Genomic DNA, 24,689 nt, shown 5'->3' on the forward strand with positions numbered 1-24,689 from the left:
GACTCTAGAATCATATCCTGTTTTGATGGTCAGAGGCCAGTTTCTTACCCAACCACACAATCTGAATAATCTAAAATTACTGACACATATTACTCTGAATGTCACCCAAAGGCAGCTAACTCCGATGCACATATTTTAAATGAATCCAGGAGCTAAACCTGAAGAAATACTGAACCATGTTTCACACAGCAAATAGCTTCAGAACATAAGATAAAAATAAATAAATAAAAAAAAAAATCATAGATCAATGGAAAAACATCTTAAGATATATGCAAATCAATTTCATACCAAAATTCCTTCAAATTAAATCAAGTAATCTTTTACAAAATAAAATAAATTTCAAGTTGTATTAATTTTATTTTAATGGAATTTTGTAAGAATTAGAAATACGTAAATCTAAAAAATAGGCTAAAATTATTATACTTTTTTTTTTTGAGTGTACAGAGCACTGATGTGGATTCTGATTCTCCACTAGATAAATTGATTGACACTTCAAAACTGCTCTAGGAGAGTCACATTTGCATAAATGATATATGACAGGCCATAAATAATATGACCAACAAGATTAGGTGGTATTCCTTGCAAGAGAAATTAAGTGTTTATTGTATACTTAATATGTAAAATATGAATACAAAAGCACATTTGTAAAAAATGAGTGAGGTTATTGATCTAATCATACCCGGACACAAAAGAAAGATCAACTATGCTCAAATGATTGGGTATATACTGTATATTTCAGTGTTTAGGCCTTGCACAGGGGCCAAACAGCAGACGTGTGTGAGCACATTTTTGTTAAACAGTTCTGAGCAGGCTCTCTGGGTCGGACAATGCGCAGTAGAGTGTGTAACCCAGTTCATCGATTTCCTGTGGCGTTAGCTCACAGAAAAGATTGACTTTGTGATTTAGGGTGCACGGTAGCCTCCCAGCCTCTAGGTGTCCCACTAGAACACGAAGCAGCTGCAAAAAACGGTCAGCTAGCGCTTCCTGAGTCCAATCGCCCTCCTGTTCACTTAGGAGGAGGATTGCATTAGTGAGCTGGCTTGCGCTTATTCTCGCCAGTGCGGGATTGAGTTTACACACTGCTTTAACGACTTTGAGACAAGCACAGCGACACCCGCCGTCTTCCTGATCGAGCGTACGTAATTTTGCTGTCTCTGCTGCTCGAAAACTCTGACGCCACAAATTCTCGTGCCGTTCGGCAGCCAATCGATGCGGTTTGGCGATCAGCGAGACTCCATCTTCCATAACAAGCAATGGGAGGAAGTCTACGTAAAGGCGACGGTCTGTTTCGTATTGCACTTCCAACGTTAGCGTTTCCGATGGAACCACGGGGCGAATTATGTAATCTAAAACGCTACCAATTGCGGGCCAGTTGATGGACCCAGCAACATGCTTTTCAAAGACTTCCAGAATGCTCTTTGGGGAAAGGTAGCCTCCCACCAAGCAACGGTCCCAGTAGCTGCTCCCACGAGGGAAGTATTCAAGGTTTTCCCGACGGACCAGCCAGAAGCCAGGCATATTCATTATGGTGTCCTCGCCAGGAATGGATGACCAGAGGTTCTTCTCAAGCATCATGGGTACCATCAGCTGGGCGTGGTCTGCAGTCACCACCTAAAAATAAGCATGAAAAATGAAGACTTAGGGGCTGTTTTCAGTTTCCAAACATCATCATTTTCCAAAGTATCCGGTTATGGAGAGAGTTTTTCGAAATGCTCCATTTTCAGTGGATGAAAATGCTGTTCTAGTGTGGATGAGAGGCATAAACATAGCAAAATCACTGTATTTTAAAAGGCAAAGTGGACGTGGCCTAACGCATGCATTCCGCACAAATTAAGCGCAATAGTCTTGTTCCGGAAGCAAAAATCCCATTCATTTTTCCCACAGATTAATTGAATTTTACTGATAACTTACAAATCTTTAAAGACAGACCAACTGTGAACTCCAAGGTAGTTCATCGATGGTGTATGCTTCTGTTGAAACCATCAGTCAACACTAATTCAACTGCATTGTTTAAAAATTGTGTTTAATAGCAGAGTTCCTGTTGAACAACTACACTACCCATGGTCCAGCAGAGAACAATCCATCAGAGAACTGCTGCCAAGAAAGCCCCAAAAAGTGAAAAGTCTAAACAAGAAATGAATGGGGAAAATACTCCCGGAACCCAGATGGCTGAAAAAGTGGGCGGGCACTGTTGTGCTCTATACAGCTTTACACTAGTTGATTTCAAGTGTCTGACGTCAACATTTTGCTTAACTGTGCAATCCTCTAATAAGCACAAAAAATGCATAGCACACACAAATAGAGTAAAAAAGTTGTTTTTTTCTTTTATTTCTATACTTTTCAGTACTACATAAAATACATTTATCTACATTTCCCTCGACTCTGTGCGGCATCTATTCATGAATGACACAATGCATTCTTGGATTGTTTTAAACATGAAGGATCCATGCGCTGCTCTTTTAGAATTTGGAAAAAACAAGGTATTAAGTTATACAATTTTGTTGTCTACTGTTTGGATTCGGAATGGCCTACGATCCCTACAAATTTTGTCTTAGGTAGGCAGACCCACAGAGTAAGTGTAAACTTGAGAGAAAAAATGAACACGAGAGAGAAAGTGATGTCAGCTAAGTTTAGATACATAAGTCAGTGGTTCCCAAACTGGGTGCTGCCAGGACTGGCTAGGGGTGCTGCAAAATTTATGCCAAGTTTAACATTTTAATAGCCACCAGTTAAAAGTACCGGCAGTATAGATTACTGACTCAAATTTGTACCCGTGCACTGTTCGCCTACAGCCGGAAGCTTTTAAACGCTCACATGCATATATGCATGTGCTCTCTGTAGAGCGCACGTTTCTCGTGGTGAATGCAGCTGCACGTGAACATTTAAATACACTTCTTGATGTTAATGTATTATGGGAGTGTTCACAAATGGGACAAAAATCTGCTTGATGCGATATTAATGCAAGCCGTTAATGTATTACATGATAAAAATCTTATATCAAAATATCCGATCTGTGCGATAAGTACTAATCCTGTTGCAACTAATAACTTCGGAAGCTTTAAGTCCAATACATTTATTTTCAGTCAAACTTTGTTTTGAATATTTATTAATGTATATCTAATAATCACACAGTAAATTTAAGTTCTTTTAGTTTCCATTGAATTACTTGTTTTTACAAGTTTTACAAGTTTACTTCTTTTTATAATGTTTTTACAGTGGGTATCCATTCAGAATAGGCTTTCTACCACCACGATCACAGCGTGAATGAGTCATTAGCAGCTCTAAACCGCTAAGGGGCGCTACAACCATAACATTTTCTCCCAACATAACCATTAAGTTGGAGGCAGTAAGGGCAAGTAACGCTTGTTTTGCCAACCACCATAAAAAAGAAAAAAAGGAGAAGGAAGAACAACAACAAACTTAAAAACACCACAACATTTATTTTCTGGCTAAACGCTGCAATGGTGACGCATGATAAAGACTTTACTGCAGCATTCACGAGGACCTTCACGCATTGGAGTTATTTGTTTGCATTTATTAATTCACATTTCATTAGAGAGAATTATCATTTGTGATAATTTAAATTATCTATTGTAATAGTTTAAATCTTCTGTTTGAGTTGAAAAATGTGCAGTAGGGACTCACATGTTGCCAGGCAAGAACATGATCGATTATTAGCAACATGCATTGAAAAAATATATTTACACTAATAACAAAATCTCAGTAGGGCTTTATTAATTCTGGCAGTTTGTTGTTCATTAAATTACTGATTGATTTTATAAATGTCGCATAATATCTAGCAGCAGCGTTTCAATGAGAAAAAGATGTTCACATTTAATACAATGTCATAATCTGACAAGACCATCATATTGTGAATGTGAAGCACAAGTTAACATGGCGTTAACATTACTTGATAATGTGCACCATTTCACACTGAATAAAGAAACCTCATTTGAACAAAGATGCTCACTGCTGTTTTCGCCGCCTAATAGTTCAAACTGATATCGCTATGTGAAGTTGCGTTGATCATATTGTTTTTGAACCACATCGAATCTCCTGCCTCGGTAAGTTTTTTTTTTTGTTTTGTTGTGTGTCATTCTGTCGTTCAAGCTAATTATACCACTTATTTTCATCTGTACAAGGATGCCAACATTATGTAGTAAGTTAATTCAGAACTCAGCCCCAGTTAAACCGTAACACCGGAGAATGACGTAGAGGGAACCCATACAATAACGTGAACACTCACGCTATTGTAAGCTACTGTATGGGCGTAGAATACGCGGGGGATACAGGGGACATGTCCCCCTCACTTTCAATAAAATCAAAGTCCGTCACCCGCACTTTTTCACAGGGCAAATGTGTTTACGCTGTGTCTTTCATACAGCAAATGTCTAAATGTGTAAATGCAAAAGTTAAAATTCACTTGTCAATCATGTAATTAATTCAACACATTAAGTGATTGAAAGCCTTTTGCGCTTAGCGGTATTTAGGGGCACAGTTGGAGTTTAGTTTGATACAACTGGTAATGTCACAACAGAGCATGCATGCATTAAAAATTACTACAGAATTCATTAACAAAAGATCCTTCATACATAAAGGAGGTCTTCTCTGATAAACCTTTTTCAAATTATTATTTCTTAAATTAAACTTACAGGCAGCACCAAACTACATCAGTCCTGACGGATCTCCTTAAGCCACTAATAATATATTGATGACACTTTATACTTCCATTTGCCATTAACAAACATGTACTGTAGGTAGTTGTGGTCGACCGATATATCTCAGAGGCCGATAAATCAGCTGATATTCGTACTTTTTTAATTATCGGCATTGGCCGATAAATTTTCCCATTTGGCCGATTTGTTTCTTGAGGGCGCTGAGAATTGCCTGCTTGCATGTGAAGCGAATGAGACATGTAAACGACCAGTCACAGTTTGTTTTGTTGTTACGTGCCATCGTGTTACTACAATAACAGACCGGTGTGCAACACAGTGTCATTTAAACGCATATCAGAGCCGCGGCAGACGCGTTTGAGCTCAATGTTAAAGTGCTCGTCTGTTTCATTGTCCCACTCTCTCCTCAACAGTTCCCTGCAACTTTTAACTGTCTTGTCTAATGATAAAAAGGCAAATATCAATAAAACTAATATCATACATACCATCTGCTAATATGCGCATATCTCATTTAAACAGATGTAATAAACCAACCTCACACAACTCAGCAGATCCAGCATCTTGTGGAACGCTCATAAATCTTCCTCTGAAGCACGTATTCTAACAGTCTCTCCACAACACTTCCATGTCACCTTTAACTTTCTTTTCTAATGATAAAAGGCAAATATCAATAAAACATGTATTATATACCATTTGTAAATATGCCAATATCTCGTTTACACAGATGTAATTCACGAACCTCACGAAAATCCAGCATTTTGTTCCCGTCAACGCTCATCTAATATCTTCCTCTGAAGCGCATATTCCATCAGCCAGAATCAGAACTTCAGTATCAGAAACAAAAGCTCCTCTGATTCACATATCATGACGACAATCCAAGCAGGTGATCCAGGCCATTTAAACTGTCAGGAGATTGCTGCTCTCGCTGGATCCGCACGAGCATGTGAGTGCAACCAAAGTCTTTCTAGCAAGTCAGTCCACTGTCGGCCATGTTTGAAATGCTCTCGGGAGGCTATTTTCAGTCATGCCAGTGCAGCTCCTATCTACTTGAATGGAGAAAGACCAAAATCTCCAAAACGGTTGGTCAAGATAAAGATCAAAGTACATATTTCAAATCTGCAGTAACATCTGACAACACTGGTATCATAAATGGTGCGTCTTTACCTTAGATTATGCTAAAAAACACAATTTTCCCAGATTTTATAGCCAATGCGCATGCACGTTCTCGAGTTGACTGACAGGTGATGTCTGTATCTAAGGGGTGATTGGCTCTTTTACCTGTAAGGTGGGACTTCCTATCTACATCCATTGACCATCGGCTGCAGTTGGGTGTTCTAATTTCTCCCATTCATTTTAATAGAAGTGGCCCATCTCTGCTAAATATTTGCTGGTGCAACTTCAAGGTAAAAACGCTTCACACTTGCTCTGAGTAAATGTCTTATTCACTATGCACTGTATGTACAATTGGTTTGATTCAGTATTTTTTGAGAAAACATGATTGCTAACGTGGACATGCCATCTATGGTTGCTTGACTACTGTGTGTACTGTTATTTCCTTCTTCCTAATATATGAACAATTTCTTCATGTGCAAATAAATTACTAAAATATGATAACTAATCAGAAATCAGAAGAAACTGCTATCTACCATTTAAAATCCAATATAATTTTTTTAGATTCTTTTTTACAAAGTTGAAGTTTTGTGTGAAATTGATTAAATAAGGTGCTAAATATAAGAGTTTTTTTTTTTTATAGCAATTTTATATTTATGTTATTTACTACATTAAATTGTGTGTTTTATATATATATATATGTGTGTGTGTGTGTGTGTGTGTGTGTATATATATATATATATATATATATATATATATATATATATATATATATATATATATATATATATACACACACACACACACACACACACACACACACACACACACACACAGGCATTGTATCGGCCTACCGGCCACCCTGCTCTCTGGATATCGGCATCGGCCATTAAAAAACCCACTGTGCATCTTGGTGCCGTCACTTACCCAGGTAAACGGTGCACACGTACACGGCCATCCACATGATGTAAAAGAAAATGGGACTTATCGGACCAGGCGACCTTCTTCCACTGCTCCAAGGTCCAGTTCCGAAGCTCGCATACCCATTGTAGGCGCTTCCAACAGTGGACAGGGGCACTCTGACCAGTCTGCGGCTAAGCAGCCCCATACGCAGCAGGGTGCGATGCACTATGTGTTGTGACATATTCCTCCCGTACCCGTCATTAAAAATTTGTGTGACTTGTGCCACAGTAGACCTTCTGTCAGTTCGGACCAGACGGGGATAGCCTTCGCGCATCTATGATCCTTGGGTGCCCAACACCCTGTTGCCGGTTTGTCCCTCCTTGGATCACTGTCGGCAGGTCCTCACCACTGCTGACTGGGAGCACTCCACAAGCCTTGCCGTTTCAGAGATGCTCTGACGCAGTCCTCTGGCCATAACAATTTGGCCCTTGTCAAAGTCGCTTAGGTCTTTACTCCTGCCCATTTCTCCTGCATTCAACACTTTGACTACAAGAACTGATTGTTTGCTTACTATCTAATCTACTCAAACCTTGACATGTGGCCTTGTTAGTTGATCAACGTTATTTGCTTCACCTGTAAGTGGTCATAATGTTTTGGCTCAGTGTATAGTATAATTATATATATTTCTCCCAGATGCATCTGAAATTTAATCCAAGCACAAAATCAACATTTCAAGAAGAATTATCCGTTATTTTAGTGGATTAGTTTTAACCTCAGCTGCAGATGTGCATGCTTCTCATAAGTGTCCCTGCATGTTGATTTCAGACACACTGAAGTAGATCCGTGAAGTTCTTGCGCTTGTGTATATATCTGCTTTTCAAAATTTTCCAATCGGATGGTTTTTCCTTTTTTAAGCCGCTTGTAACCAGCAAAGTTTAAATTCTTGTTTTAGTGCAGCGGTTGATTGACCAGTGAAGGGAGGCGCTTCGCTACTTATGAGATGCATTCAGGATGGATTAACGTTTACAAATCAAATGTGATAATGTTATATGCGTTTTTGACTACATTCGTATGTGGTTTTTGTGATCCAATCACAAAACATTTTAGACCCCATTTAGACCTGTACTTGGCGCTGACCACATGTGATTGGATCACCCAAAACACATCCTAATACCAGGTGGAAACGGGGTCTAAGGAAAGCGGGGCGTCTTCAATCAGTCTCTATCTCTCTACCTTCGCACGCTGTGTGCGCGAGATAGAGTGCAAAGGTTGCGAGAAATGCAAGAATAATGCAAAAGTATAGGCTGATAAAAATAATGATAATAATATTTTTTTGGAATGCACATTCCCTGCCCTGTGGTGGGATTCTGCAGAACCACAATAGAAACGACAGTAGAACATTTCTAGCGGTTTACACATTGACATTGTCCACCCCCATTCAGAGCCCTGACGCTGCTTGATGGTCTCGTTATAAAGCGTTAACATGTCAACAAGGTATGTTGTTTGAAGAGGTATGTAGTCTTTCAGTGCGTGGTTATGATGCAGAAATTCCATGAATTATTAAGATCCAAGAAAAATAAACTCACAAGCACTTGGCCAGAATGGCCACAAGACAGTCAGCATGCCGCACCTCCATGGAGAAGCGGAATACGTTTGCTGCACTTCACCCTCACGCAGTTGTGCAAAGAGGCTCTGATTGGTAGAGCAACATTTCATGAAGTTTTGCTACAGTTACCAGGGTGTCAAGGTCTTTGGACCATTTGATTACATTTTTATTTTGAGATTTTGCTCCTTTGCGTCCTTTCGTTAGACAAGGATGCTGACATGCTTTCTTACGGGTATTGTGCATTTTATGGATCTTTGAGAGCCTCAAAGCATGAGGTTTCGCGCCCACCCCTGAACGGACCCAGGTTGGGAACCACTGACATAAAGGCTTTTCACCCTTGTCCTCACCTGGAGATCGTCATAGAGACTGCCGCTGAGGTACATTTCTCGTAAGGGCATGTCAGGTAGTTTGGCGTGCAGGAAGACTCTGAGCTCGGCACAGATGTCCAACGCAGCACGTCGAGCCACAGCCTGCTCTTCTGAGGGGATCACCACTCGCTCATGAAAGAAGGCCCAAAGGTGTTCCTGTAGTGATAGACGCATCCTTGCCCTCTGGAGCTCAGCCTTACCAGGACCGCTGCCACCACCATGACCCATCACACGACGCAAAGAGTCTGACAATGAGCAAAGTCAAACAGAAAATTACACAAAGGCATTTATTTAATATGTGTTTCAAGTTTCAAAGATCATTCAAAGGACTTACAAAACTTTTTAGAATAATTCTACTAACAAATACACAATGCACAGTCTAAAGCACAACATTTTATTTTAGAAACACAAATGAAGCCTAGCTGTGGACTACAGAGAAGGAGAGCTTCCATGCCCAGTAAGGATGGTACATGATGGTTGACTAGTACATATGCCAAAAATGAATAATATATATCCATAGGGAGGCTACAAAAACCTACAGTGTTTTAGTAAATACCAACTGAGTAAGTAGAACAGACACTCCGTTATGAACAAGCCTGGTAATAGATAAGAACACAGGTTAGAATACACCATGAATAAATCCTGTCCATAGTGACCCAGGAGGAATCAACTAAATTAGTCTAAATCTTGCAAAACTATAACATATAAAATTCTAAACAAAGACAATTGACTTAAAAAAAAAAAAAAAAAAAAATCTGTTCATAAAAATAATCATTGGTTCAACATTGATATTTAAAGGTGCTGTCGGTGAGACTACGCCGTTGAATTAGACATGCGGGCGCACAAACAGATTCACTTGGAGACTGCTATATTCAGAGATAGAGCAGGAGAGCATCTCACTTTCACAGCTAAGAAAAGTATAGCATACAATCTGATGTCAGCAAACCTAAACAGTTACACTGACCTTGTACCCGTACAAAGACGCTAGTTGCAAAAGCAACAGTTGCAAAATAGCGTTCTAACGCGACAAACGGACAACTCTCAAACTGATGCTCTCAGCTTCCCTTTGAACCATATAAGGGCTGCCCTGTGAATGGGCAGAATGATTGACAGGCAGAGTGCTTCAGAGTTTTCAGATTTTTTACAGAGCCTAGCACTGTCACAGAGACAGGTGTGTTATTACATAGCATCTATTTCAGTGATACCTGACAGGTAATAGGGATGTCGCCTGCATGCCATTCATAAAGAAAATCACTTACAGCACATTTAAAGGTATAGTTCACCCAAAAATGAAAATTATCTGATCATTTACTCACCCTCATGACATCCCAGATGTGTATGACTTTCATCAGCTGAACTCAAATTAAGATATTTAGAAGAATTTCTCCGCTTTTTTGGTCCACAAAATGCAAGTGAATGGGTGCCAACATTTTTAAGCTCCAAAAAGCACAAAGGCAGCATAAAAGCAAGGATGTAATTAATAAATTATCCATCTTGGAAATACCCATATCAGTAGACCACTATTATGAATATGGGGGGGTGGGGCTCAGTGTCTATGGTGGTTATGGCCCTGCATAGAAGTAATCCATAAGACTGCAGTGCTTTAAATCATGTCTTCAGAAGCGATATGATATGTTTGGGTGCAAAACAAATCAACATTCAAGTCCTTTTTACTATAAATTCTCCTTCCTGAACAGTCAATCTCCACTATTGGCGAATTCCAAACTGTGTTTTTGCGCCCTTGAAGGGCACTGCAGGAAGGGGACACCACACGAAGGGGTGTTCCAAATGAAAGTGAGTAACTCAAGCCCTCCACGAAGGGCCCTTCCACAAGACCGTTAACGAAGGGTACATGCGATGGTCACTTCGAGGAAGTATTTTTACCGTTTATGATCATGTAACCCTGGGTGGTGTGTCCTCGGGATATATTTTAAAGCAAGGTCGTTGATCAGAACATATTACATGTTCAAACGCTTGGGAAAGCGCTATAGCCCTTTTATAACAGATACTTCTCCACATTTGACATTCATCCTCATACATAAAATAGTAAAACAGACATAAGCAAAGAGATACTCCAAAAACAGGGTCCATTTTTTCCTATAGGCTAGTCTAAACCCTGTGGTTTATTATTAATTTATTATTAAGACCTCTCGTGCACCAAATAACGTTCCGCAGGAAACGTTCATTCATATATTTTATATACATTTGATATATTACTATTATTATTATAATTAAAACAGCAACAGCAAGCAAATTAACAGCAATTAATAAGAGATTCCCATTGTTAGAACAGCTGCGCCGTGTCGTTATGGTAACATTTCAGGCAAAGTGGAAGTAACGCATGTCTTTCATTACTCCCTTCATCAAGGGTTTTTCAAACAGCCATACATGAGACGTGAGTGCCCTGCTCCCTCCAGAGTTACCACTTCAAGGGCATAGGGATGCTTACTTCTGTTTGGAAATTCGCCCTTTAACTTTCACATTCTTCTTCTTCTTGAGTTTTTGGTGATTCACATTCTTCATGCATATCACCCCCAACAGGGAGGGAGAAGAACTTCTAGCAAAAAAAAAAAAAAATAAATAAAAAAAGACTTTAATATTGATCTGTTTCTCACCCACACCTATCATATCGCTTCTGAAGACATGGATTAAAACACTGGAGTCATATGGATTACTGAATATCAGAGCCGAGACATTCTTCTAAATATCTTCATTTGTGTTCTGCAGAAGAAAGTCATACACAGAAAGTCATGGTATGAAGGTGAGTAAATTATGAGATTTTTTTTGGGGGGTGGGGGTGAACTGTCCCTTAAGTGATAATCAGGGAGTTGAAAAGAACAAGTCATCACATGAATGCTGCATCCAAAAGCACAGGATGTCTCGGCAACAGGCCGCCAGAAATTCATTACCTGGCTTAAAGGAGCTGGAGGAGGTGGGAAGCGTCTGGAGAGAGCGGCTGATGTTCTGCTTCATGTCATGGTTCAGTGTGCGTGGTGAAGATCCCAGCCAGCTCGGCTCTTCCCAGCTTCTCTGTCCTGATGGGTCAGCTTTAGTGGGGCTTGATGGAGCACTGAGAGCTCTGTCGTACATCTGAGACAAACCAAACTTAATTATACATTATTAACATAGCTACATCTACAGTGCTGGTAACAAAGCAGGTTCTTAATGGGGTCATGTTATTCATTTTCTTAAAGGGATAGTTCACCCAAAAATGATAATTCTCTCATCACTTACTCACCCTTTTGTCAACTCAAACTTATGGCTTTGTTTCTTACTCAGAACACACACAAAAAACATTTTAATGGCGATATCATGTTTGTTTGTCCATTCCATGCAAATGAATGGTGACCAAACTTTGAAGCTCCAAAAAGCACATAAAGGCAGTATAAAAGTAATCCATATGACTCCAGTGGTTTGATCAATGTCTTCTAAAGTGATCCAATCAGTTTTGGGTAAGAACAGACCAAAATATGACTCCTTTTTCACTGTATATACATATTTTCATTACAGTTTCTAGGCACAATCATGATTTGAAGCTCGATTACACTTCCTAGTGCTTGACGCATGCACAGAGCAATAGATGCCGTTAGCAAGTGTAATCGAAATCATTATCTCCAAGAAGACTGCAGATGTCAAGATTTATATTGAAAAAGCTTTTATATTTTGGTCTGTTCTCACTCAAAACCGATTGGATCGCTTCAGAAGACATGGATTAAACCACTGGAAGATGACATGAGGGTGAGTAAATGACAAGAGAGTTTTCATTTTTGGGAGAACTATTCCTTTAACATCTTATTTTTTTCCCTGAGGTCCACTTATGATAGTAAAGCTTTTTTTGTGCTAAAACAGTCCCAATTTAGTGTTTCTTTACCATTTTCAACAGGCAACTTTTTCTGTTGTACCTTGAAGTAACCCCCCGCCCCCCATTTGAAATATGAATGGGATGCAGGTTTGCTGTCGTGTGAAATACTCCCCGTTTTTCAATAACAGCCTGCATTACATTGTGACAGACCCACGAAACAATCTGCACTGAAATGCACCACACAACGTATTAAAATCTGACTTGTTTTAAATAAATTCAGCTGCACTTTCCAAACATTTGGATCCTTCAGAAGGAAATGCAAAGCATGCTTTAAAACATAAAAGAAAATGCAGGGAAAATCTTGTTCGTCCATCGTTGTCGATGAAGACCTCAATACCATTAATCACATGGAGACTGAGTACGGTGACTAATTAGGCCAATTTGGGCACGGAATGTCCAAGTACATATTGGGCAGATAATGTGTAGGCACTGCAATTGTTGCGCTGGTGGCTCTGGACTCGCGCAATTTGCATTTATGTTGTGCTTCAGCAATACACCATGTTTCGTAAGCTTGACAACCCTCGTTGATGCAGTTGCGCCAAGTATGGCGGTTTTGTGCCAGTGTTTCCCAGGTGGTAGTGTCTATGTCAAGCACCTTCAGGGAGGACTTCAGTGTGTCTTTATAGCATTTCTTCTGCCCCCCCACCCCATGTGAGCGGCAACCAGTAGAAAGTTCTCCAAAGAAGAGCTGCTTGGGTATGTGCTCATCCGGCATATGGATAACATGCCCTGACCACCTGGTCTGTGTTCTCATCAGCAGTGTGTGGACTGGTGGTAGACTTGCTTGGGAGAGAACTTAGTGTCTGGTACTTTGTCTTGCCATCTGATGCCTAATAGTCTTGTGGTCATGGTTGAGCTGTCTTGCATGCCTTCGATACACTGTCAACTTTTCACAGGCATATAAGAGGATAGTAAGTACCACCACTCTACAAACCTTCAGTTTTGTTGCTGGACTGATTCCTCGACGTTCCCATACAGTGAAGCACATTCTACCGAAAGCAGAGCTTGCCTTTGCTATTCTGCAGTTAACATCAGTATCAATGGTCACTACTCGGGAGAGAGTGCTTCCAAGGTAGGTGAACTGGTCCACTGCCTGTAGTTTCTGCCCTTTGATTGTGATTTTGGGTTCTGTGTACGGTGCACGAGGAGCAGGCTGGCACATGACTTCGGTCTTCTTAATGTTGATGTTAAGTCCAAAGTTATTGTCCATACTGTCTTGCATCTCCGAATCTGAGCCAGCATACAAGGCACAGTCATCATCAAAGAGGAAGTCTCTCAGAACAGTCTCCTTCACTTTGGTAATAGCTTGAAGCCTCCTAAGATTGAAGAGCTTCCCATCCAATCTGTACTTGAGGCTGATTCCAGTATTGCTGTCCTGGAAGGCATCATTCAGCATGGCAGTAAACATCATGCTGAACAACGTGGGTGCAAGCACACAGCCTTGTTTGATGCCACTGGCGACTGGCAATGCCTTAGAGCAGTAGTTCCCAACCCTGTTCCTGGAGGCCCCCCAACACTACACATTTTGAATATCTCCCTTATCAAACACACCTGATTCAACTCGTCAGCTCGTTAGTGGAGACTCCAAGACCTGAATTGGGTGTCAGAAAAGGGAGATATACAAAATGTGCAGTGTTGGGGGGCCTCCAGGAACAGAGTTGGGAATCACTGCCATCCAGCACTCTGGCCATCATGCCATCATGAAGCTGGCTTACCATCTGAATGAATTTGGTGGGACAGCCGAACTTTGACATGATCCTCCACAGGCCTTGTCGGCTGACAGTGTCAAAGGCTTTCGTGAGGTCAACAAAGGTCATGTAGAGTTCGCGATTCCGCTCCTGAATTTGTCGCACGGCAAAAATCATGTCAATAGTCCCACGACCCTTGCGGAAGCCACACTCTGGCAGCAGGCCCAGCTCCAAATGAGTGACCAAACGATTTAGCAGGACTCTTGCAAGAATTTTTCCTGCGATGGAAAGCAGTGAGATTCCTGATGGTTATCACATACTTGTCAATTTCCCTTCCTCTTGTAGAGGTGTACCACGGATGCATCTTTGAGTCCCTGGGGAATAAACTCCTTGCATCCAAAACGACTGGAACAACTCTGTTAGCTACTCCATATCTATGGGACCACCGACTTTGTAGATCTCTGCAGGTATGGCATCTGCCCCTAGGGCTTTACCACTGGATAGCTGGCTGACCGCTTTCATGACTTCGGCTACTGCTGGAAAGTCATCCATGGCGCTGTTGATGATGACCTGGGGAATCCTGTCTATCGCCTTGTCGTTAATAGATGACGGTCAGTTGAGGACAGATTCAAAGTGTTCGGTCCATCTCTGCAGGATCCGAGCCTTCTCTGTAATGAGAGCTGAACCATCTGTACTCAGGAGTGGGGAGCTCCCGAGAGACTGAGGTCCATAGAGTGGTAAGGGCTTCATAGAACCATTTCAGGTAATTTCTGTCAGCGTATACTTGTATTTCATCTGTTTTAAAAGATCAAAGAAAAACAGGGCAAATGCCCACAGGACAGAAGAACATTTCAACATGTTCCTGTACTCACTCTTTTGACCGCCAGTGTGGCGATACCAAGCATGGCTGCCCCTCCGACTCCCAGTACCAGCTTTGCATTGGAGAGCACAAAGTCGATCGCCGTGCCAAGCCCATTGTCGTCTTTCTTCCCCTTACGATCTCCGTTCACTCCTGCCATCGATCTTTTACTCCCTAACTAAGGAGCAAGAAAGAGGGGAGAGAGAGAAATAGATTTTCTCATCAACTAAAAGTTCTGTAACCAGTGGAGCTTGTCTGCTACATATTGAGTCACATAACACAAGTTTTCAACAAACAGCTTACCTCAATCCACATAATATTAATCACATATCATTTATGCCAAAACTAACAAACCCTAAGCTGAACCTATATTTAGTATGAGTATTTATATATACACACACATCGATAATTTTGTGTAGGTCCCCCTCGTGCCACCAAAACAGAGCCAACCCGCATCTCACAATAGCATTCTGAGATGCTATTCTTCTCACCATAAATGTACAGAGCAGATATCAGAGTTACCGTAGACTTCGAACCAGTCCGGCCATTCTCTATTGACCTCTCTCAACAAAAAGGCATGTCCATCCGCAGAACTGCCCCTCACTGGGCGTTTTTGGTTTTTGGCACCATTCCGAGTAAATTCTAGAGACTGTTGTGTGTGATCTTGTGTGTGAGCACATATCGTCGTCCTCCTCCTCTCGGTGAACACCAAACAAATGATAACAGCTCTCAGTGATATGTATCGGTCCCCGCTACAGTAGCAGCAACACTCAAATGTTTACAGAACAAGCGGGAACCCGCTGTGCCAGTAGCTTTTTCTATATCTGTTAAGTGATAGGAAGACTAAGGTCTTCTCAAGATGTATGGCAAACCAGTCTAACCTGTTGCCTATTAGATGTCAATCCGACATTGCTGTGGGGCCAAAAACAGATACTGTCACTGCACTTTTTTTTTCTCCCCAATTTGGAATGCCAAATTCCCAATGCATTCCAAGTCCTCGTGGTAGCGTAGTGACTCGCCTCAATCCGGGTGGCAGAGGACGAATCTCAGTTGCCTCCGTGTCTGAGACAGTCAATCCGCACATATCACATGGCTTGTTAAGCGCATTACTGCAGAGACCTAGCGCGTGTGGAGGCTCACGCTATTCGCTGCAGCATCCACGCACAACTCGCCACGCGCCCCACCAAGAGCAAGAACCACATTATAACGACCACGAGGAGGTTAACCCAACGTGACTCTACCCACCCTAGCAACCAGTCCAACTGGTTTCTTAGGAAGCCTGGGTGGAGTCACTCAGCACACCCTGGATTCGAACTTATGACTCCAGGTGTGGTTAAAGATGTCTTTCAGTGCAAGCGTCACTTGGTGATTATTTGACCTTTGAATATCTAAGTATTGTACTAAAAGTTGCTCCACGCATTCTATTTATAATTATTTATAGGCCTCCAAAATACTGGCTTTGATGATTTTACAGAACTGTCATCAACAACTTCCGCTGAATTTTAATGTTTTGTTATTGCTGGGGATTTCATCATTCATATAGATAATCCTGAATACAAACACTGCCAAAGAACTCATAACAGTTTTAAACACTTTTGATCTGACTCAGCATGTAGATGGACCCACACACAATCGCTGACACACTCTTGATCTGCTCATTAGTAAGGGTCTGAACATTTCATCCATTATTATTAAGGACGTTGTGCTATCTGACCATTTCTGTATTTTCTTTTAAATACTGATTTCTCCTGCCACTGAAGTTAGAACTGTCTCTGTCAAAAAGAGGTGCATTAATGAGAATACTAGTGTGCAATTTATCAAGGCTTTATCTATGACACAGAGTATATCCATAGACTGTGTTAATGTTCTCCTCGATAACTAACTCAAGTCAAAAATGCTTTTGGTGGTATTGCAGGAAAGCAGAACGAATGTGGCGGAAACAATTTGAAGTCCATTATAATATCTATAAATACAGCCTTCATGCTTTCAATTTGGAACTAGGCATAGCTAGGCAGACCTTTTTATAATTATTTTTATCACCCTTTTCTCCCCAATTTGGAATGTCCAATTCCCACTACTTAGTAGGTCCTCGTGGTGGCGCGGTTACTCACTCAATCTGGGTGGCGGAGGACAGTTGCCTCCGTGTCCGAGACAGTCAATCCATGCATCTTATCACGTGGCTCATTGTGCATGACACCGAGGAGACTCCCAGCATGTGGAGGCTCATGCTACTCACCGCGATCCATGCACAACTTACCATGTGCCCCATTGAGAGAGAGAACCGCTAATTGCAATCACGAGGAGGTTACCCCATGTGACTCTACCCTCCCTAGCAACCGGCCTATTTTGGTTGCTTAGGAGACCTGGCTGGAGTCCCTCAGCACAACCTGGATTCGAACTCGTGACTCCAGGGGTGGTAGTCAGCGTCAATACTCGCTGAGCTACCCAGGCCCCATAGGCAGACCTTCTTAAACATTATTAACAGCAATATAAACAACACCCACACACTTTTTGCTACTGTAGAGAGACTAACACCCCACCCCCAACTAGTGGTCGACCGATATGGGGTTTTTAAATACAGAGAGCAGGGTGGCCGATAGGCTGATACAATGCCAATATATCACACAATTTAATATAGTAAATAACAAACATAAAATTGCAAAAAATAATAAACTCTTATTTATTTATTAAATCTAATTTCACACAAAACAAAAAAATTATATTGTATTTTAAATGGTAGATAGCAGTTTCTTCAGATTTCTGTTTAGTAATCAAATTTTGGTAATTTATTTGCACATGAAGAAATTGTTAATATATTAGGAAGGAGGAAATAAAAGTGCACACAGTAGTCCAGCAACCATGGATGGCATGTGCACGTTAGCAATCACATTTTCTCAAAAAAAAAAAAAAGAAAAAAAAATACTGAATCAAACCAAATGTACATACATAGTGAATATATACACAGTACATAGTGAATAAGACATTTACTTATAGCACACGTGACGTGCTTTTATCTTAGGCAGCTAAATTGCTACCTTGCTGCCTACTCGGTTAATGGCTTAACTCACAGCTGTTTTGAATGAATGGAACTCTTAAGGAAACTGGTCTCTGAAGAGTCTGAAAAGCACCTTATTTTCATCGTACCTCTGTATACAGCATCCGGAGGCAGCATTTTCCTGGTTTCGGATGCAGTCTCGAAGTTGCACTCACGTGCTCGTGCGGATCCAGCGCGAGCCTCAATCTCCTGACAGTTTAAACGGCCTGGATCGCCTGCTTGGATTGTTATGGAGTGACTGTCATTATTTGTGAGAGGAACTTTTGATCCTGAAGTTTTAGATTCTGGCTGATAGAATACGCGCTTCAGAAGACATTAGATGAGTGCTCGACAGGAAGAAAATGCTGGATTTTCGTGAGGTTTGTGATTGACATCTGTTTAAACAAGATATCTGCATATTTGCAAATGGTATATAATACAAGTTTTATTGATATTTGCCTTTTATCATTAGAAAAGTTACAAGGAACTTTTGAGGAGAGACTGTTAGAATATGTGCTTCAGAGGAAGATTTGAGTGTTCCACAGGATGCTGGGTCTGCTGAAGTTTTGTGAGGTTGGTTTATTACATCTGTTTAAATGAGATATACGCATATTTGCAGACAGTATGTGATATAATTTTTATTGATATTTGCCTTTTTATCATTAGACATATAAAGTTACAGGGAACTGTTGAGGAGAGAGAGGGGGAATGAAACAGGTGAGCACTTTAACATAATGAGCTCAAATGCATCTGCCTCTGATATGCAGACCGTTTAAATGACACCGTGTTGCACACAGTATTACTGTAGTAACACATGACAACAAAATGAACCGTGACTGGTCGTTTACAAGTCTCAGTCGCTTTACATGCAAGCAGTCGATTTTCAGCGCCCTCGAGAATAATAAATAAATAAATCAGCCAAACGGGAAAATTTAGCGGCCGATGCGATAAATAAAAAAGTCAGAATATTGGCTGATTTATCGATCGACCAATACCCCCAACACAGGTTCCCTGTGAAATACTCTCTGACAGCAAATGTAATGAGTCTGCATCTTTTTTCATGAAGATCAATGATATTTGAATGCTGATCAGCTCGTCACCACACAGCAGGTCAGACAGCACCCACCACAAAAACTTCTGAAATTAGTCACTATGTCTGATTTTGAGGCAATTGATGGCAAAACCCTGGAAGAAACAGTACAGCATCTTAAAACGTCAACCTGCTGTCTTGACACACTCCCCACATCATTGTGTTTAACTGTCTGGAAAAAGATCTGTTAGAAATAGTAAATGTGTCACTCCTTTCAGGCACATTTCCGAAGTCACTGAAAACTGCAGCTGTCAAGCCCCTTCTCAAAAAAAGCAATCCAGATAACGTGATTTTGAACAATTACAGACCAATTTCAAATCTTCCTTTTTATAGCCAAAATCATTGAAAAGGTTGTTTTCAATCAGCTGAACAAATTCTTAATCTCTAATGGCTACTTGGACAATTTCCAGTCTGGTTTCCGACTGCATCATAGCAAAGAGACGGCACACAAAGATTCTTAATGATATTCGCCTAAATATTGATTCAAGCAAAATATCAGTGCTGGTATTATTAAATATTTGTGATGCTTCTGACACTGTTGACCACAATATTCTCCTAGACAGGTTGGAAAACTGGGTAGGGCTCTCTGGGACAGTCCTCAGCTGGTTCAGGTCATATCTAGAACGGAGGGGTTATTATGTGAACATGGGCAACTATGAATCTGAGTGAACATCCATGACATGCAGAGTCCCACAAGGCTCAATTCTTGCACTGCTCCAGTTCAACTTGCATATGCTCCCCGAAGGCTAAATTATGAAAAAGAACCAAATTGCGTACCATAGTTATGCAGACAACACCCAGATCTATCTAGCCCTATCGCCAAATGACTACAGCCCCATAGACTCTCTGTGCCAGTGCACTGAACAGTTGGATGTGCCAAAACTTCCTTCAGTTAAACAATGACAAGACAGAGGTCGTTGTATTTGGCAATAAAGGCGAAATTCCCAAGGTGAACACATACCTTTACTCCAGGGGTCTAAAGACAAAAAAATCAAGTCAGTAATCTTGGTGTCATTTTGGAGTCAGACCTTAGTTTCAGTAGTCACATCAAAGCAATAACTAAATCAGCCTACTATCATCTCAAAAATATAGCCAGAATTAGATGTTTTGCATCCAGTCAAGACTTGCAGAAACCTGTTCATGCATTCATCACCAGTAGAGTGGACTACTGTGATGGACTCTTCACCGACCTTCCCAAAAAGACCATTAGACACCTGCAGCTCATTCAGAATGCTGCTGCCAGGATTCTCACCCAAACAAAACAAAAACAAAAATCACAGCATATTACTCCAGTCCTCAGGTCTTTACACTGGCTTTCAGCCACATTTAGAATTGATTTTAAAGTACTCTTACTCGTTTATAAATCGCACAATAGCATAGGACCTAAATACATTGCAGATATGCTTGTTGAATATAAACCTAATAGACCTCTCAGATCATTAGGATCAAGTCAGTTAAACATACAGAGGGTTCACTCAAAACAAGGTGAGAGTTTAGCTATTATACCATCTGCAGCTAGAACCAGCTTCCAGAAGAGGTCAGATGTGCTCCAACAGTAGCCACATTCAATTCCAGACTGAAAATGCATCCGTTTAACTGTGCATTTACAGACTGAACCCTGTGCTGCACTTACTGATTACACGGCATGATTTTATTTTATTTTTATTCACTTTAATAATTTTTACTTATTTTTTTTAATTAATTTCATTACTTTTTATTCTCATTTCTTGTTCTTAATTTAAAATTAATTTTATCTTATATTTTCTTTATCATTTATATGTAAAGCACTTTGAATAAATATATATATATATATATATATATATATATATATATATATATATATATATATATATATATATATACACACACACATATATATATTTATTTGTCTTTCCAAAACAAGACAGTACAAGACAATGTACCCACTAGTGGTCAGACCGTCCGGTGGTGATAAACACAAGACCTAAACTCACCTTCTCTTCTACACCAAACCCCCCAGACCACTGCTGAGGAAAAACTGGCCTCTTTTCAGCGCGTCCTCCCTCTCTGCCAGGGCGCTGAGGGTCTGACAGCGGCGAAACTCTCGAGTCACAGCCCGGCGGTAGTAGTCGCGGTCTGTGTACTGTAGGTGTCGCCCTGCACGGAGCAGCGCTCGGTACAGCTGCAGCACGGCACTGCGGGACCAGCCGCCCATCAGGGAGAGCTCAGAGCAGGCCGAGACAGACGTCTCACACACACACCTGGAAAAAGATAGTCTTTTTGAAAACTTGTGTCAAGTATAGTCAATGTCATATAACTTCAAAAAACAGCAAATATAAAAGGCAACATCACTGTTAGGATTACATCGCTAACAAACTAAATGTGACCATACGACTAATATGATTGATGACGTACACTCACCGACCACTTTATTAGGAACACTTGTACACCTACTTATTCATGCGATTATCTAATCAGCCAATCATGTGGCAGCAGTGCAAAGCATAAAATCATGTATACACAGGTCAGGAGCTTTAGTCAATGTTCACATCAACCATCAGAATGGGGAAAAAATTTGATCTCAGTGATTTGAACCGTGGCATGATTGTTGGTGCCAGACGGGCTGGTTTGAGCATTTCTGTAACTGCTGATCTCCTGGGATTTTCACGCACAACAGTCTCTAAACTTTTCTCAGAATGGTGCCAAAAGCAAAACATTCAGTGAGCGGCAGTTCTGTGGATGGAAATGCCTTGTTGATGAGAGAGGTCAACAGAGAATGGCCAGACTGGTTCGAGGTGACAGGAAGGCTACAGTAATTTAGATATCCCCTATGTACAATTCTAGTGAGTAGAATAGCATCTCAGAATGTACAACATGTCGAACCTTGAGGCGGATGGGCTACAACAGCAGGAGACCATGTTGGGCACTTTATTAGGACCATAGTGTTCCTAAAAGTGCTCGGTGAGTGTATAGGGAACAGAAAGTTGGGGCGAGACATATCAAAGGGCTTGTGTTTGTTTTTATATAGCAATAGTCTTGAGTTTCCTCTAGTAAGTGTGTAGAGCTGCTAAAAAATAAAAGTGGATACACAAGCAAGCACAAGAACTTCACGGGTCTTCTTCAGTGTTTTCAATATAAACATGCAGGGACACGGATGAGAACGAGCAACATCTAAAGCTCCTTTAATACAGGTAATCCACTAAAATAATGGAGAATTCTGCTTGAAATGTTCTGTTGGGCTTAGATTAAATGTCAGATGCATCTGGGACAAACAGCTTGCTTGTTTTATTTGTGCTTTCTTTGTCTTTATTACTTTTTCGGTGTACTATCAAATCAATAACTTAATTTTTCTGTTAGGAACTTCATATGTGAAAGTTGTCAGTACATACTACACAATCAAACATAAATGCAATAAAACATGTAAGACAGGTGTCAAACTTATAAATTATAACCACATTAATTAAAAAAGTAATAAAAGGCCAGATAAATAACAAACAAATTTGATGCCCTTCAAGTGCTAATGCAACAGGGGGTTCATACTGAGTTTGAGAGATGTTGGAACAAAGAAAAAAGCTTGTAAGACTGATTGATGAACCTGGAGCTTTGAGTTTCCAGAGGAAAAACAGACATTGTGGGCACAATATTTGGGTTAAAGGTGAGATTATGATCAATCATGGTATCAAGGTACTTATATATCTCCACCCTCTCAATAGCTTGACCACTAACCTCTAGCAAATGAAATGATGATTGATTTTTCCCTGCAGAAATCAATGATCATCTCCTTCATCTTAGAAGCATTCAGTTCCAGATTTGTCACTACATAACCCTGAGAACTTATTCAGTTCAGCCTAAAGCCGGCTGACAGAGTTAGTGTTATTTTTATACCCTCCCCTCGAAATCCGAACACAATTGGTCACAGGAGACGCATTTAAGCGACCAGGTGTAAACAGCGATGTGTCTTGTATGACCACATGATTGTGTGTGAAGTACCAGGTGTAAACAGGGTCCATAGGACTCCAGTGGTTTAATCCATGTCTTCAGAAGAGATACGATAGGTGTGGCTGAGAAACAGAACAATATTTAAGCCCTTTTTTTTTTTACTAAAAATCTCCACCTTTGACCAGCCCCAACCAGTAGATGGTGATATGCAAAGAATGTGAATCGCCAAAAAAACAAAAGATGAATGTAGAAGTCAAAAGTGAATATGGAGACTTAAAAAAAAGAACATAAATATTGATCTGTTTCTCACCCACACCTATCATATCGCTTCTAAAGACATGGATTTAACCACTGGGGTCTTATGGATTACTTTTATATACCTTTATGTACTTTTTGGAGCTTCAAAGTTCTGGCCAACATTCACTTGCATTGTACGGACCTACAGAGCTGAAATATTCTTCTTAAAAACGTTTATTTGTGTTCTGCAGAAGAAAGAATACACGTACATATCTGGGATGGAATGAGGGTGAGTAAATGATGGGAGAATTTTCATTTTTGGGTGAACTATTCCTGAAATTAACAATGAACAATTCAAGTGTCCTAATGTGCTCAAATTTGCAATTAGCAAAAATAAATAAATAAATGTCTCCCCCAAACCCCCATACAACCCAGAACTCCTCTTTAAACAAGGGATGACCCACAAATACATGTGTCCATTAAAATGCCATTTTTAACAAATTTAACAACCCCATGCATGCAAGTCTGCCTTCTTGACCACATGTAGTTATATGACCCAATCATTTGTCTCATGTCCCTCTGTAGAAAGTGCCCAGGGTAAACCACTAATTAGTATAGATCATGTACATTAATTAAATGTCTTTAACACACATGATGGGTCTTTTAAAAAAATAAATGAATTCAATTGATGCACTTAAGGCATCTTTATACAGCCCAGTTAAGGCTGTTCTGTGTCTGCTTAAAATTCTGTGTGAAAACACAACGCAGCATAAAAGACAGATTAAATTAAGCCTGCTCTGTAAATGAAATGCATCATCAGACGTTTTTGTTGTCATGACAGAGCATTCATTTTCATATTTAAAAGTATAATTTCAGATTTTCATTTGTTTAATACTTCTGCGTTGGTACATTTATATTTAAAACATTAATCATAACATTACTTATGCATGATTGTAATTACTGTCCAAATGCCACTTCAGATGCAGCTTCTGTACCACCTTTGCAGTGTAGAGATGAAGCAAACGTTTAAAGGTCTATAAAAGGAGACAGGGCTGCTAGTACCTACACACCCACTGCCACTGATTTTCTCTGCAATAAAGCCTATTCCACAGCTAACCTTTATTTATGTCAGTCTAAATAAACAACACTTTGGACTCTAATAATACGCTCAACAGGGAGCAGTTCAAGTGAATCCGTATAAAACAGAGACCATCATGAAAAAGCTGCAGTTATTGATATGCTACCGGTTAGCTAGCCACATGTCCAGTGACCTTCTATTAATGTGGATATATTTGAATCATCGTAAACTCTGAAGTCCCGAAGACTTTATAAACTCATGCC

General features: G+C 40.4%; 1 protein-coding gene across 2 annotated transcripts; it reads right to left on the reverse strand.

Annotated features, from left to right (window-relative positions):
* Window positions 1-442: 442 nt before the first annotated feature.
* Window positions 443-21,298, reverse strand: LOC127450030 (mitochondrial dynamics protein MID51-like). 2 transcript variants are annotated; one of them, XM_051713736.1, is made up of 6 exons: window positions 21,167-21,298; window positions 15,083-15,247; window positions 11,570-11,750; window positions 9,200-9,256; window positions 8,640-8,905; window positions 443-1,611 (listed from the first exon to the last, which is right to left on the reverse strand). In XM_051713736.1, the coding sequence occupies exons 2-6, from the start codon at window positions 15,227-15,229 to the stop codon at window positions 793-795; spliced, it is 1,470 nt and encodes a 489-aa protein (XP_051569696.1). In that variant the 5' UTR covers window positions 15,230-15,247; window positions 21,167-21,298; the 3' UTR covers window positions 443-792. The 2 variants fall into 2 exon arrangements, with proteins under 2 accessions (XP_051569696.1, XP_051569697.1); XM_051713737.1 differs by lacking the exon at window positions 9,200-9,256.
* Between the last annotated feature and the right edge of the window lie 3,391 nt (window positions 21,299-24,689).

This window comes from Myxocyprinus asiaticus, chromosome 13 (genome assembly GCF_019703515.2).
Source record: "Myxocyprinus asiaticus isolate MX2 ecotype Aquarium Trade chromosome 13, UBuf_Myxa_2, whole genome shotgun sequence".
NCBI lineage: Eukaryota > Metazoa > Chordata > Actinopteri > Cypriniformes > Catostomidae > Myxocyprinus > Myxocyprinus asiaticus.